The 15,683-nt window shown below is 50.9% G+C and overlaps 1 protein-coding gene across 1 annotated transcript in view; it reads left to right on the forward strand.

The window, feature by feature from the left end:
- Window positions 1–1,043: 1,043 nt before the first annotated feature.
- CFAP92 (cilia and flagella associated protein 92 (putative)) overlaps window positions 1,044–15,683 on the forward strand; it is a gene marked incomplete at its 3' end in the record, with an annotated part of 28,484 nt that continues 13,844 nt past the window's right edge. Inside the window, exons 1-6 of the mRNA XM_084247823.1 lie at window positions 1,044–1,445; window positions 4,103–4,232; window positions 5,019–5,223; window positions 6,765–6,893; window positions 11,325–11,468; window positions 14,472–14,656. Coding sequence (XP_084103949.1) covers window positions 1,066–1,445; window positions 4,103–4,232; window positions 5,019–5,223; window positions 6,765–6,893; window positions 11,325–11,468; window positions 14,472–14,656 — 1,173 coding nt within the window. The 5' untranslated portion in view covers window positions 1,044–1,065. The remainder of the gene's footprint in view (window positions 1,446–4,102; window positions 4,233–5,018; window positions 5,224–6,764; window positions 6,894–11,324; window positions 11,469–14,471; window positions 14,657–15,683) is intronic.

Raw genomic sequence — 15,683 nt, forward strand, 5'->3', positions numbered from 1 at the left:
GATTAGGGGTGTGGTGGGGTGATCTGAGTTTGCAGAGCCCGTTGCTTCCTGTGCCTTTACCAGGGAATGGGAGGTGAGCGCGCCTGGGGCCGCGAGGAGGAGCCAGCACCCCCGTGCACCCCCACCTTTCCCCGAAGTTGAGGGTCAGGCTCAAGTTCGGAGCTGAATTCCTTCAAGGTGGGACGAGCGAGTGAAAAGATGAACGGACGGACGAAGCAACGGGTGTCCGGGCTCGGGTGGGCGTGTTCTGCAGCCCTTGTCCGACAGGTGCGGGGCCCCCGGCGCGGCGGGAAGTCCCGCCCCGAGCGTCTCCTAGCGACGGGGCGGCCGCGGCTGGGCCCGCGCGGCGCTGCGGGCGGAGGAGGCGGGTGTGCGGCCCCGGGCCGCGTCGCGCTGCCCCACGCCCGCCGCTCCGGCCCGGCCTCGCTCCCCGCTCGTCCGGTGCGGCGCCTGGCCCGGAGCGGAGCCGGAGCGCGGCGCCCCGCGTCCTCGCTGTTCTGCCCGGGGGCCCTCGCCCTCCTCGCCCGCGCCCCGGCCCCGTGGCCCGGCGGTACAGTCGCCCCACGGCCTGGCGGTTTTGTTTTTTCCCCGAGAGGCAAACCCACGCGGTGCTGGGGGCAGCTCACCGCGAGGCTTTTCTGAGTGGAAGCTTCTCCCCAGCCCGGGGTGGCTCCTCGGGCACTGCGCTCACCTGAGCAACACCCCACCGGCCAGGAAAGGGCCTCTGAGCCCGGCGGGAGGCGCAGCAGCTGCCCTGCGGAGAGGACGACTCTCCTGGAGACACTGGAATTGCTCATCACCTGCCAGCCAGCATTTTCTGTGCTTCACCCTTCTCCTGAACTCCCAGGACACCCACTGCGTGCCAGGTAGTGCCCCAGGGCGTGGCCATTCGGCCTGGAACAGGACAGGGGACAGGGAGAGAGGATGCGGGATCTTCCGCGGACCGCAGGGCAGTGGCCACTGTTGCTTGATTTCTCCCAGCCTGGAGTCCCGGACTGCGGGTCGCTCTTCAGCATGTCTCTGCAGCCCTGGGAGTGGGAGGATGACAAGTCAAGCCTGGGGCCCATGTCCTCCATGGTCAGCTTCTACCAGTCCCTGAGTGAGGGTGAGATGGAGGAGTACCTGAAGGCCAAGGCCCAGCCCCAGGAATCAGATTCCGACCACCTGTTTAGCAGCCTGGGCTCCTTGGAGCGGCCCGCCAGCACCTTCACGTCGGACATACCGCAGGTGGTCCCCTGCAAATTCATCATCTCACTGGCCTTCCCTTCCTTTGCTGCTGGTAAGGACAGAATTCCGGACACTCTGCCCTGCAGGCCCTCTCCCCACCCGTCCCCACCCCCTTTCCTGCTGAGCCGCCCCCCCAGCCCCTTAAAAAAAAAAAAAAAGGCAGAATTCCAATACCCTCTTGTGTCGGAGCTTAGTGCACATATGCCCCCTCAAGCTGGGTGGCAGATGCCAGGACCAGAAATTGGAAAAGAATGGCAATTTTAGAGGGCCCACTGGGGGCCAGACAAGTTAGCAGTTACACGGGCGGCCATAATCCCTTGACAACCCAAAGGAGGAGGTGATGTTATTTCTGCTTTTTCCACACTATAAAATAATGGAGAATTAAGGCATAGGTTCCCATAAACTGGCTGTGCAGCCCTAGCACTTTATTTAAAATGCAGATTCTCAAATGTATTAAATGAAAATCTAAGTGTAAAGGTGTGTCAATCAGCAATTGCCACAAAAATGCTGGGTAACAAGTTCTTCAGTTCAGTGACTTCAGACAGGAATCCCTGATGCCCCTGGGTGGGCAGGTCAGCTGAACTGGCCCCTTTCCGGCTCTGCTCCAGGTGTAGCTTGTTCTCCCCTGGCACGTGGGCCAGCGCGGATGCATCCCGTGGAAGGGCAGAGACGCCAGGGGCAAGCCCAGTTACTAGCCCAGCTATCCAAGCTCCCTCAAGGCTTTGGGTGTCCCCTGCCTGGTGACCTTTTATTGACTAAAGCAACTCACATGGTTGACCCCCAAGATTAGAGGCAGAGAATAGCCTTCCAGTTGCTGAGACACTGTTTTCCTCCCCATAACTATTCCCCTCGTGATCCCATGATGATCAGCTCCAGCTTTCCCTCGTTCTGTTGATTGTTGCCCCAAACACCTTGGAGGCTGCTGTGTTGGGTGTAAGCCGAGTTTACAGGTGCTGAGGAACTTTCTGTGGTTATGTGTGACCGCCCATCCATAGTGACGCTTTTTATCTTTGCTCTGTGGCTCTCCAGCCCAACTGCCTGGAAAAAGAGATCAGATACCAAGCAAAAAGAAAATTCGTGCCTACCTGCTCACTTTTAACCCTCACACCTCTTGTAGCATCTCCTGGACTTGTTTCCTTATTTTGGAAGGCATTTGAAAAATAGTTTCCTGTGTAGCAAAACTTTATGAGACTATAAGGGGAGCATTATCCTGCCAGTGCTTTGGAAAGACACATCTTGGGTGGATGTAAAATTCTAGTTTCAGTGTTTTTCCTTCAGTCTGAGTGTATTTATGGATCTGTCAGTAAATTTTACACAAATTGTTTATGTAAGAAAAATCAGGTTGTACACTTTTTTAAAAAAAAAAAAAAAAGGATTTATTTTTATTTATGCATACAAGAGCTGGGGTGTAGGCCAAAGATGTGGGGCGTAAGAGGATTCACCAGAGACTGAGTAGGGAGCAGAACAGGCAGCTCTACTGAAGCACACTGCTGAGGGGAGCAGCAGGTGAGACGGGAGAGTTCTGCTGCGCCATGTGGCTTAGCTCCCTGGCCTGGGATTGAACTCATGCTGCAGTGGCTGCTGATAGCTTGATAGTGCTGAGACTTAACCCCTTGTGCCACCAGGGAGGCCCGAGTTTTTGCACTTTTTCTATGCTACAGCGTGCTTCTGAAAAATTTGACAGTATGTCTTGGATATCTTGGAGGAGATGAGCATACTTGTTTTTATTTTGTTGTTTTAAGTACCTGTGTGGTATTCTCTTGTGCCTGGATTTTACTACCCCTTCCTGGTGAACGTTGAAGTTGGTTCCAATTTTTGTTGTTGTAATTCTAACAGACTTCATAATACTTACATTTCTGTGCATATGTAGCCTGTACATGTGTATTTGGTATATTCTGTAATCTGAATTTCAAGATGTCGAATTGCTGGGTTCAAAGTGTGCATTTAATTGCCCCTCTAAGGGGTTACAGCGACTTGCTCTCTGATGGACAGGCAAAAAGAGGGGTGAGCAGTGTGTGGCCCTTGCTGGCTCACCTTGGGTGCAATGGGAACACAAACCTGTGAAAAGCTGCAGACTTCTAGTCAGTTGCTCCTTCTGGAGAAATTCTAATGCCTACCAAGGACTGGCAGAAGAGTTTATTCCAAACTGCACAAAAGCTAACTCTTTCTGTGGCACAAAACCAAGGCAGAAACAGTCTCCTGGGTGTTCAAAACTTGAAATTTTAAAACCATAGCTTTAGGGATGGTCATGTTTTTATAGAATGAAATTTGGATTAAATATGCATGGAGCACCTAACATGGTACCTGGCGGAAGCAGAACCTGAAGTGTTCCGTTTATGGTCCGGGGCAGGCCCTGGGCTCTGGTGGAGCCAGCCTTGTTTTCCGTCTCCTTCCTGCTCTCCCCTCCACGTTGAATGGCTTTGTTCTTGAGGTTTTGCTGGGCTGTGGCCTCTGCCTGCAGCCTCTGCCAGCTTCTCCCTTGTAAGACTCTGCTGGGGGGCTTCGCTACCCTGGGCTGCCTTTACTCTGCCTCCTCCATGAGCTATTATGCGGGTCTTTTTTGTTGTAGCCTGCTTCTCCCTGCTGAGACTAGGAAAAGGCAGGCAAACACCTAAGGTGAAAAATTTCAGGAGCCCGCACCCTGGTGCCCAGGCGGGTTCTTCCCTACTGGGTGTGGTGGCTGGACCTGCGTATGGGGTGGGGGCGACAGCCTCCCACAGTGTCTGGCTCAATATGGCTCCAGGGAATCTTGGACATGGTCTGCTTTTCCTCACAGGTTAAAATGAGACTCATTAAATTTCTGTTTTCCAGTTCAGAAAGGAAAATATTTAAATTTAAGTTTGAATGACATATTCAGACACTTTAAAATGGACAGATCTCTGACGAAATCTCGCCGTTTCTACCACATCGAGTATTTCCTTCTGCCAGATGACACAGAACCTAAAAAAGTTGACATGGTGCTGTTTCCAATGGTGGCCAAAGTGTTCCTGGATTCCGGAGTTAAGGTGCGTGTGCGCAGGGTGCCTGCTTCCCCAGAGTTTGCTGGAAATGCAGGCCCCACCCACACCTACTGATTGAGAATCGGCCCTGCCTTGATAATACCAATCCGTGGTTGTTTGGGTGATGTCTTTAATCGCTTTGGTGTTTCAAAAGGGTTTGTGGTGCCTCAGTTACTTTCTTTGTGTAAGCGTGTGCCCATGTGTGTAACTGCACACCCACTTGCGCACACACACTCCTGCTTGTGGCTTGCCCGGAGCATGGCATGCAGGCCATTGGAGAGGACACTCCAGGGCATTGTGTTGTTTTTTAAAATTATTTATGTTTGCTTAAAAGGACAGGGGTGCAGGCCAGAGGTCGGGGGGGCGGGTGAGAGGATTCACTAGAGAGAGTGAGGAGCAGAACAGGCAGATCAACTGAAATACACTGCTGAGGGGAGCAGCGGGCGAGACAGGAGAGGTCTGCCATGCCATGTGGGTAGCTCCCTGGCCGAGGATCGAACTCAGGCCATTGCAGTAACAGTGCTGAGACTTAACCCCTACACCACCAGGAGGCCCCATTGTGTTGATTTTGAAAATTTTTTACTGTGTTGCTCAGAGGTGTGAAGGGGCCCAGGCCATGACACCCATCCCCCTTGTGGGTTGGAAGCCTGGAGCGCCAGGCAGACCAGAGGTCAGGCAGGTGGAGGGTAGGGCCCGGCTCCACTGTGGGGAGGCGAGGGGGTGGTAGCCATCCTGCATCTCAGATGGAGTCGCCTCAGTTTTCCCACTTAGTCACTGCATTTTCTTTTACAGACTGTGAAGCTGTGGCAGGAAGGGCATAAAGTCTGGGTGTCCTGGGCCCAAACTTTTCACATCAGCGTGACAAAGGAATTACTAAAGAAAATAAATTTCTACAATATAACCTTGAGGCTCTGGGACACCAAGGACAGGGTTTCGAGGAAAGTCAGATACTACCGATTAAAGATGCCTGGGTATTCAGAGGATACGGGATCTTTTGGTAAGTCAGGTGTCAGTTGTTTTTGCAGCTTTTCTTATGGCTTCTCACCCGTTCACAGGATAAAATCCAGGGTACCTCGGCTCCTTCAGCTGATTGCCCAGATACACGTGCCCCCCAGGCTGTCCTCAGGCCTCAGGGAGTGCTTCCCCCAGAGTTGTGGCTCGGGGTGGGGGTGTCTGTGTGTGCGCTCATTGCTGCCACTTCTGCTTCCGCCACTTCTGGGACTGCCTGTCCCTGGACAGTGCCCATCCCGCCTCCCTGGCCAAGTACTGTGTGTCCCCTGGAAAAAAAATTAGAGGATCATAATAAACAGAAGAGAAAACTTACTCCCACTTCCCCAAGACATTCGTCCTGTGTGTTTCTTGTGTCAATATGATGGCAATACCAGAGTCTTCTTTCACTATTAATTTTTTATTGCGGTAACATTGTTTTACAGCACTATATACGATGTAGGGGTAGAGACTCTTACCTCTTCAACTGCATGTTACACCAAAACATGATTAGCACCAAAACCCTGCTGATCTTCTATCCTAGGCCACTGGCACCCCTTCCTCATTTGCTCCCCACCCTGTGCACAGACTGTGCACTCAGGCACAGTCTCTACGAGCCTCGGTCCTGCAGTCGTATTTCAGGGGTTTAATCTGCTTAGTTTTGTCTGTTCCTTTGCTTTGTTTCTTTGTATTCCATATGTGAGTGAGATAATGGAGTATTTGTCTTTCTCCCGCTGACTTATTTCACTCATATAATTCCCCCCAAGTTCCATCCACGTCTTCGTCTTTTTTATGGCTGAGGAATATTCTGTGTGTATATCCCACATCTTTATCCACTCACCTGCCATTGGGCGCTGAGGCTGTTTCCATGGCTGGGCTATTGCAGACAGCCTGCTTTCGAAATTCCCCTGGAGGGACAGAGCCGAGAGAGTAGAAGGACCCGGAAGTCAGACAACTGAACTCAATCCAGCCTCCATCTTGGACTGGCTGGTGACCTTGGAATGTTCCCACTTCTCTGGCCAGGTGCCCCGGAGGCGTAGTGGTGGGATCGCCTCCCCCCACCGCCATTAGCAGTATGGAGGGGGTGCCTTGTCTAGAGAGAATTTTAAAATTGCAGTAAGAGGCTATCCATGAAACTATGGTAGGATTTAATTGTAAGGTGCACCCCAGTTTTTAGAGATGGTAAAGGTCAAAGCAGTGTGCATCGTAGAGTCTACAGAGTATGTTGAAGCTGTGCAGGACAAGGAGCCCTGGGCATAGTGCTGCTCCCGAGGACCAGCTCTCTGACCACAGGGAAGCGAAATGTGATGATTGAATGGATGACACATGCCCAGTACTTAGTGGTCGTCTCTGGAAGAAGCCTTTGCCAATCCAAGGTCGAGTTTCCTGGTATTTTGAAGGAGCCCCCCTAGTAACACCCGCAGTGGGCTGGGGCCTGGCATATGTGCCCACAGCTCTATCTGAGCACTGGGGGCGTGATGGCCACAGCGTAGGTGTTCCCTGCAGGTGTCTGTTGGACAGTCCCTGATTCTTCCTTCCCCTGTATTCTAGAGGATGTGAAAAACTTGGTGTTAAGTCAGAGGAAGTTGCCTAAACAGGACATTCACAGCACAGGGAAATGGAACCAGGAGTATGTGTCAGGAAAGCCAGAACAACCAGAACGAGTAAAGTCTTTGCAAGGTGAGTGGAGCGGCCCTTTGTGGACAAGCCGCATGCCCCACCGTGGCAAGGAGGGCGGTGGCGGGGCAACACGTGGTGGCTCTGTGGCAGCCCTGTGGCAGCCCTGCCCACGAGCGCCGCTCCTGCCGGGCCCTGCACTGGGTCGTGATTTGTTGTCTTTGCTCAGTTTTAATTTTGTGACTGACCAAAAAGTTTCTAACCATAGTAGTTATATATGTTTTTTACAAAATTCAGTGACTATAGGAGAGTATAAAACAAGCAGGGAAAATAGCCTATAATTCGGTCACCAGGCACAAGCACTGGAAAGTTCTGGTTATCATACCAGGGCAAGATCCCTTGTTTTTGCTGTAAGATTTTCCTTTTACAGAGATGGGTTTATCCTGATTTGTTCTGAGTATCCCGAGACCGAAATGCCCTGTCGCCACACGTGCGCTTCTGTTCCCTTAAAAACTCCATCAACTTTATTTGTGCTGACTGTGTCATATTTCATCTGCTGGTAGCGCTGTAATTTGCTTAAGATTCCCTCTGGGTGGGATCTGGGCGGTGGTTTTAGTGTTCTCTGAAGTTAACAGTGCTGAAGTGGACAATTGAACAGATAAAAGACTTTTGCCCTCTTAAGCTGTGGGATGTGATAAGGAACTGGAGGCCGCCTCTTGCCTGCATTTGACCAAATAATTATAATTAGTCTATTCATTTATTTACTCATTTATTATTGACAAAGGTTTTTTCCTGGTTGCTTACCACATCCCCGACTCTCTCCCTGGGAACCTGCCTTACAAAACGCATCTCCGTTTCCCGGGGAGCCAGTTAGTGTGGAAGAGGTTTGGAGACATTTGCTAATAGCAGGTTTTCACTCAGCAGAGCCCGGCATTTTCTCCAAGGACTGGGAGGATGAGAAGCTGTTCAGAATGGAAGATCCTGGCTTGTTTCAGTAAGGATGGACCCATGTTATTTGGGGGAGTGGTAGTGGAGCCCCCCCCCCTTGTACTAGCCCTGCAGATCCCACCAGGGGTCATGTGGATTTTAGTGCACTCAGTGCAGTTGGACTCACTCAGTCAGGTGAAGGAGAGGGTGGGAGGGAGGGCCGGAGGGGGAAGGGGGAGGGGGGAGGGCTGGTTGCTGCTGGTTTTACGTGGGCGGTGTGGGAAGCAGACACTGCTTTGCGCGAGTTAACTTATTTAGCCCTCATAACTATTACCCCAAGAGGCGGGATTACTCTCTCCATTTTCTAAACAAGGCAACTGAGTAGCTAAGTGGTTCACATAACATGATATAAAACTAGAAAATGAACAGACTAATAGAAAACTAACACAAGGCTGGAATTCTTGGGCGCAGTAGTGCCGCCAGCCCCGCCCTCACCCTCCGACTGCTGCGCCCACAGCCTTACTGCTCTGAGGGCAGTTTGCTCTTGGTGCCTCTTCTCACGTAAGATGGATCTGGAAAAGGGGCCTCCTTGGCTGCTGTGAGGATGAGGAGTAGGTTGGAGGTCCTGCTGGTGGCTTGTGGGAATGGGATGGGACGAACCCAGGGACCATGTCACTGAAAAGCCTTGATTTTTTTTAAAAATTGTTTTTGCATTGAATTTATAGTCGCTGGGAAGAACTGACACTTTTATATTGTGGAGTTCTCCCATCCGTAATCACTGCATATCCATCGAATGCGCCTCCTCCTCTATGGCTTTTAATAAATTTTTTCTTCTTCCTGTAATGTGGATAATTCTATAAATGAATTCTTGGATGTTTGAGTTTTGACTGATTTTATAAAAATGCTGTTTTCCATCCTATTTTCTAATTGGCTAGAAATTGATGGCACAGGTGTGGTCTGTAGACCCACAGCAGCTGCATCACTGGACAGCATGTTAGAGACATGGAATATCCCCCCAGCCCCCCCATCTGTAATCTGATTTTTATTTGACTACACCCTTGGGTGATGTACATTGAAACCTGAAAAATAGCGAGTTTGAGGAAGAGAATGTCATTCTGCTCCCTTTTAGTTCAGTAAATAGAGTCTTAGACCTGGGCCTTGATTTTTTTCACTTTCATTTATTTCTCTTTGTGAATTTTCTAGATTGAGTGCTTCAAGAAGAAGGAATTCTTTGACAGGTCTAACTGGGATGGAGAGGAAGGAAACTTCAGTTAGCAGCAGCTTAAACACATCAGAAAAGCAAAAGATCCCAAGTAAGTCAGGGTGAGATTTTGGAATTTTATCATATAACAAAACTTGAAAGAATTATGAAATATTTCAAATTAAGAGTGGCTCAGTAAGAGACTTTGATATCTGGCCAAAGATTACTTAAAAGTAAAAGAATAGTAGGCCTCCCTGGTGGCACAAGGGGTTAAGTCTCAGCACTATCAGGCTATCAGCAGCCCCTGCAGCATGAGTTCAGTCCGCGGCCAGGGAGCTACCCACATGGCGCAGCAGACCTCTTCTGTCTCGCCTGCTGCTCCCCTCAGCAGTGGATTTCCATAGATCTGCCTGTTCTGCTCCCTGCTCTGTCTCTGGGGAATCCTCTCACCTCCCCCCCTCACCCCTCCACCTCTGGCCTGTGCCCCAGTTCTTGCATGCATAAATAACTCTTTAAAAAAAAAAGAAAAGGTCACAAAGAAAAAGGAATAAGAAAGAAATGAAAGAAACATTAACACGTAAATAGTAGTAGATTGTTGTTGTATTATTATATGTACTTTCTATTTTTATTTCAAAATAAAAAGAATGCTTTGAAAATTTCACTAAAATTTATACTACACAAAAGGAGTGAGGTTATTTCACCTGAAAAGAGGAAACTCAGAAGGAGTTTCAGCTATGAGCGTTCCAGCTATGTTCAGCTATGAAAGGGTGGGCGCGTCTCGGAGGGGCTGAAGTAGGCTGTCTCTGACACCCACAGAGCCTGACCCCACCAGTCTCTTCTCTGCAGCTTCAGAGAGGGGAACCAGGCAATGCAGGTCAGTTAATGGGAGAGTTAAGGAAATGCTTTGTAGCAGTTATAATTGAACGAGTAGGAAATGGACCATCCTACAAGCTGCAAATGTACCAACTCTAGAATTTTCCATATCACACAGGAAAACCAATTGCTTGCTAAAAAAAACTGGCGAGGAGACCCAAGCCAAGAAAGTGGGTTCTGAGGACCCCAGCCCAGCCACAGCCTTCACTACCACTTGCTCTGCGGCCGCGGTTGTGCCACCCAGCATCTGTCAGAGAGTTACAACTAGTTTCTGAAAATCTCAGCAGCAGAGATTTTCACGCCCCGTTTCCTCAGGCCGTAGCCCTGTGAGCGTGGTGCTGTCTGGGCTGGTCCCTAGTTCCTGGTGGGGCTGGGAGCGCTTCCGTGCCTCCCCCCCCCCCCCCCCCGCCCCCGTTCAGTCACGCCCTTCTGTGATTTGCCTGTTCCCGTTTCTTTGCTGCTGCTTCTGTTGGGCTTAAATTTTTTTCTTAATCCATCCAGAGGCTTTATTTTCTCTCCTCCTCTGGAGAGTTGCGCGTTGCTGGTTCCATGCCCAGTCAGGACCCGGGCTGAGCTCTGGGGCCCGCCCTCTCTGCCTGGTGTCTGCGTCTGGCTTCTCCCACCAGTACTTTAAATGTTCCTGGATGTCTGGTAATATCTGAGAAATTCGTCCTCATCCAGATGTCAGTCTAGTCTCCTATGTTGGTTTTGGAGTTTGTTTTCCACCTGTCGCCTGTAGTTCATTTGCATGTGGCATGAGGCGCCCAGTAATTTCTCTTGCCTCTGAATGGACAGTCTGTAATTAGCTGACGATCTACCCTTTCCCACGGATCGGAAATGCCCCCTCTGGCTTCCTGTTAGTCCCCTCTGTGCGCGGATTCATTTCTGGGCGGGCTTCTCTGTTCCAATGGTCTTTCTATCCTAGAAGCAGCAGCTCCTGGTTTTGATTACCACACATTTATGGCTCTGATCATCTCCCTTCTCCTCTTGATCTGAGCTTGGCACTGGGCTGAGCAGCTCATATACCTTTGCTCACTCATCTCCACACCCCAAGGGGCAGGTGCTGTCTGCTCCCATTCGACAGGCCCAGGATGGTTAGGGCCTTGCCCAGGGCTGTGCTCTAGGAGGACAGAGCTGCTTCTGGAGTCTGGTGGCATCTCCAGAATCCAAACCTCAGTCCTCTGCTGTGAGAGCTGACCTGGAGGACGACTCTGCTGGGGCAGTGGGGCAGCCTAAGCCCCCTTCTGCCCACCAGCAGCAGGCGGCAGGGAGCGGGACACTTCTTTCTTCTTTCCTCACCCCCCACCAACTGGTCTGCTCCCTACATTTAGACACCTCTTCTGGGCGCTGAGGAGGGGCAGCGGCACAGAGATAACTCCTGCCTTCAGGGAGCTTCAGAACCTTCCCAGATCTCTGCAGCATGTGTGCATTCACGTGTGACAGCTCAGATCCGAGCTCCTCGTCACACTTATTTCCTTCCTTTGATTTCACAGTTCGACTGAAAGAATCAGAAGGGAAAAGGAAAACCCAGAAGAAGGCTAGGTCTGTAATAGAAGAGGAAACGAACACCAAGCCGATGGGCCACTGGAGGTCGGAAACCTTCTCCATGCAGCTGGCGATAAAGCCGCTCCTGGCAGGTAGCTCCCCGCTTCCCGGCAGTGGTCAGGTGTCCGCAAACAGGCGCTCACAGGGCTCCAGCCCCTGCTCTGCGCCACCTCATCTCGTGCCCACAGTCACTCAGCCAGATGGGGGTAATTGTCTCCATTGTGCAGAGGAAGGAATGGAGGCTCAGAGAGGTTCAGTGCCTTGTCCAAGATCACACAGCACAGAACTTCAGTCAGGATCTGAGCCAGCTCTGATTCCAAAATCCAGGGAACCCTGTGAGAATAACAGTCGCAATTTTGTTAAATAAGATGCCGCTTTTTATAAATATGTCCCCACACACTTCTACAAAAACATCTAGCAATGGAAACGAGGGGAGGGACCAGTGTGCGTGTCCCAACATTTACTTCTTACGATAAGCTGCAGCCCTCCCTCTGGGCTTGGGGTGGTGCTACTGGGGGCCTGATCACGTCACCTTTCTTTCCAGTGAGAAATCAAAACTCAGAGAAGGCAAAGAACTCACCCCAGGTCACTTAGTCTAAGATCGATCACAATTTATGAGCTAGGTTTTCCACAGTTTGACAAAGAATAGATGTTTCTCATGCCCACGTTTTGATGATGGGAATCTCAGAAAATATTATGCGGTTTCATTTTTTTTTTAAAGGACAGTCTGGAAGGGGAAACCCTCTTTCTTTTTAGAGAATATACTTTGGAGCATACTTCATTGTGGTTTTTGGCTTTTAGGGCAAATGTGCGCCCTCTGCTGGCTGATCTGCAGAAACAGGCTTCTTTTCAGAGACAAAAACCGTTACTTAAATCTCTGGACTGTTTCCCCGCCTGGAGAGCAGAGATGACAGCAGCCACACAGGGTTGTTTTGAGGATTCCAGAGCATTAACACATGCTCATGTCTGACAGCTGTAGGTGCACAAACTGTGGGTGTCCATTCCCTCAACTTTTTCTTTACTTCAGAACAGCGGTTCTCAACTGAGGCACTTGTGCCCCCAGGACCATTTTCCAGGGTGGGAAGGCGTTTGGGCTGACACATGTGGGAGTGGGGTGCTGTTGGCATCTAGTGGGATGCTGCAAAATATCCCACAGGGCACAGGAGGGTCCCCAAACATCCGTGATGCTGAGGTTGAGACCCAGTCCTGGAATTATATGTGACACCTCCCTAAGTTTCTGAGGATGCTGTGACCCTGCATTTGCCCCAGGGAGCTCTCCTCGAGGGGTGTTGTGGAGCACAGTCGTGACTAGGTTTGGCCTTCGTGAGTGGGCTTTAGGGAGCAATGCCCGCTGCCCAAGCTTGAGGTCCACACAGAGCTCCTCCCCCCGGGGCTGACTTGTCATGGGAGGGACTGTGCTTTCCGAGTGTGCCTAGCTGGGTCTTTGTGCCGTGCAAATACGCTTGCAGACATTTTGAAAGAATAGCACTGATGTGTTTGAGCGTGAACTGTGCTCTGGACCATCTTTTCTGCACCTTCCTGGAGATAATCCCTCATGGTCCCCTTCACCCTGAGAAAGGAGGTGCTTGTGCCTGTTCACAGATGAGGAAACTGAGTCTCAGAGAGTCCCTAACTTGCAGGTGATGTGATGACTAAGAGCGCTGGGACTTGAATCTGGGCCTCTGCTGGCAAAACGGGGGCTTTTGCTTTCTGGCTTTTCCTGCACCGGTTTGTCCCCACGTGGTGGAACACAGGGACCCCTCCTGTAAGAAGAGCATCCTCACAGGCACCTTTGCGCTGAGCCGTGGGCCTCCACCCCCCACCCCACCCCCACCGTAGTCGCACCTTGCAGCAGCCTCCCCAGCAGAGGCACCCACGCTACCACGGCCCAGACGCATCCACATCTTGTCCGTGAACATTCTCCCAGTCAAAGCTTGGCCACCTCGGGCAGAGTCCTCTGCAGGGTGGCTTCTGTGCTGGCCAGTCCACTAGCTTGTAACCACCTGTGGCTACTGAGCATTTGAAATCCAACTCATGTGGTGAAGGAACTGCGCTTTCAGTTTCCTTAATTTTAATTAACTTGAAGTAGCCACTTGTGGCCAGTAACTACTGGACCAGACTATTGAAGGGTGGTGGTTCCAGAATCACTGGGCTGGCGGTTACACCCCAGACTTGTCAGGCTGTTTGGGGCAGCACCCGAGCACCAGCAGTCCTCATTGCAACCTCTAGGAATGACATTACAGAAGGATCGAGACTAAGTCACAAAAATTAAATTCCCTTAGAGAACCCACGGGACCTCAGGTTGGGAAAGCGGTGAGGCATGTGGCCTGTCCAGGCAGTGGTGAAGTTAAGGTAACCCTGTCACGTCTCTCAGGTGCTGCAGAGACCTTCTCTGTTGTTCATCTATTTAAAATGATCCTTTATTTACTTCTTTAATTGAGGTGTCACTGGTAACAGGACTGTTTGAGACTTTTCATGCTAGATGCCAGGATAACGGAAACCCTTTGAATCAGTTTGTTGGCCCTAACAACATACATGGGATGTGGACGTGGAGCTAAGTGATGCTTGAGTTTCTTTACTTAGTAAACACAAAATGTTCTTGATTTTTTAAAAAACTGGGTTCCCTACTAGGGGAAATCTGACTTGACACACTGATAAAAAAGACTTGGTTAAGAGTCACTTCCATGTAGCTGTGCAGTGTCTGTATCATCACACCAGTGAGAACCTGCATCTGAGGGTCTAGCGGGGCCCTTGACATGAGACCCCACAAATGACTGGTCAGCGCTCAGTTGCTCTGCACACGTCTGTTCTGTGCCAGACCCCATGACTGCACAGTCACCCCTGCCCAGGGGCGCTCAGTCTAGGGGAGACCCGTGCACATAGCATCGCACCAGGAGGCGACGGGCTCACCTGGACAGCTGGGGCCCCAAGGGGGACTAGCTGCGGCCTGTGGGCGTCCCGGTTACCGTGATTACAGTTGATGTGTCTTCTCTTAGCTGTAATTTTATCTTGGGCTCGTGTGTTCCCTGAGCCCTCGGCGCTTGTCTGGGCAGTGTCGCGAGGAGCAGGCTAATTCTGTGTCTCCCCCTCCCCAGGATGGCAGACCGTCGTGAGTCATGGCAGTCTGAGTTCTGCCAACATTTTAGATTGCTTTTTGACTTTAAAAACCGAAGTTCCCATCATGACTGAGGAGCAAAAGCAGGACTTAAACCCTCTGACCATAAAGATCCGCAGCATTTCCTGCCTCCCGCCCCAGCCGCTGCCCGGCCAGGAGCTAGAGGTAAGAACCAGCCAGAGGAACTGGTTTGAAGGGTGCCTTTCCCCAGCCGCTCACAGCAAGACCTGGGGGAGTCCGGCTCCTGGCGCTGGGCACCCCTGGGTGTGAGTTTCTCCCTGCAGGACAGCAGCTCTTCAGTGGAGGCTGTAACCCTCCCTCGGCGGAGCACAAGGCTCCCCTGTTAGTGTGGGGTTCCTCTGGTGCCACTGTCTGAGCCGCCTGCTCCGTACCTTTCAGGTCCTTTATAGGTTGGTTGTTAATAAAACCCAGGGCTTTAAAACTCTGCTTTTTGCAGGAGAAGTAGCAAGGAGTATGTCTGTTTTATCTTGGTCCAGAACAGGACATCTGTGGACACGTCTGTGTCCATCGAGCGGGGCTCAGTGTGCCCCTTCCAGCCTCAAACTCCGTGCTATGAAGTTGCCTTGAATTATTTTACTGTTTCCCTTTTCTTCTCTAGCTTAGAAGTTGAATATTCGGGTCTGTTCCACTCATTGCTTTTGTTCCTTTTTCTTCCTTGATTGTTCTTTTCTGTTACAGCATGTGTGCGGAAAGGTTAACATGTAGACCCGAGGGGACCAACTTTAGTCTTCCTTTTTCAAATAAGGAATCTTGGGGCCTCCCCGGTGGCGCAGCGGTTGAGCGCTGGGTTGCGAGGCTGCCGGCGACCGCTGCAACGCCGGTTCCATCCCCGGCTGCTCCCCGGCCACCGGAGGAGGGTCCCACATGGCGCGCAGACCTCTCCTGCCACCCGCTGCTCCCCTCAGCAGTGCACTTCGGTCCTTCTGCCTGCTCTGCTCCCTGCTCTGGCTCTGGTGAATTCTCTCACCCTCCCGCGCTTCTGACTGTACCCAGGGCATGTATAAACAAAACAAACAAACAAACAAACAAATACATAAATAAATAAACATGCCTCTATAAAAAAAAAAAACAAAAAAAAAACAAAAAAATCAAATAAGGAATCTTACATTTCCATATAAATTGTAAGATTCAACAATTTTTTTTTTATGCATACGAGCAATGGAGTGCCAGA

The sequence above is a fragment of the Talpa europaea genome (assembly GCF_964194135.1).
Source record: "Talpa europaea genome assembly, chromosome: 11".
Taxonomy (NCBI): domain Eukaryota; kingdom Metazoa; phylum Chordata; class Mammalia; order Eulipotyphla; family Talpidae; genus Talpa; species Talpa europaea.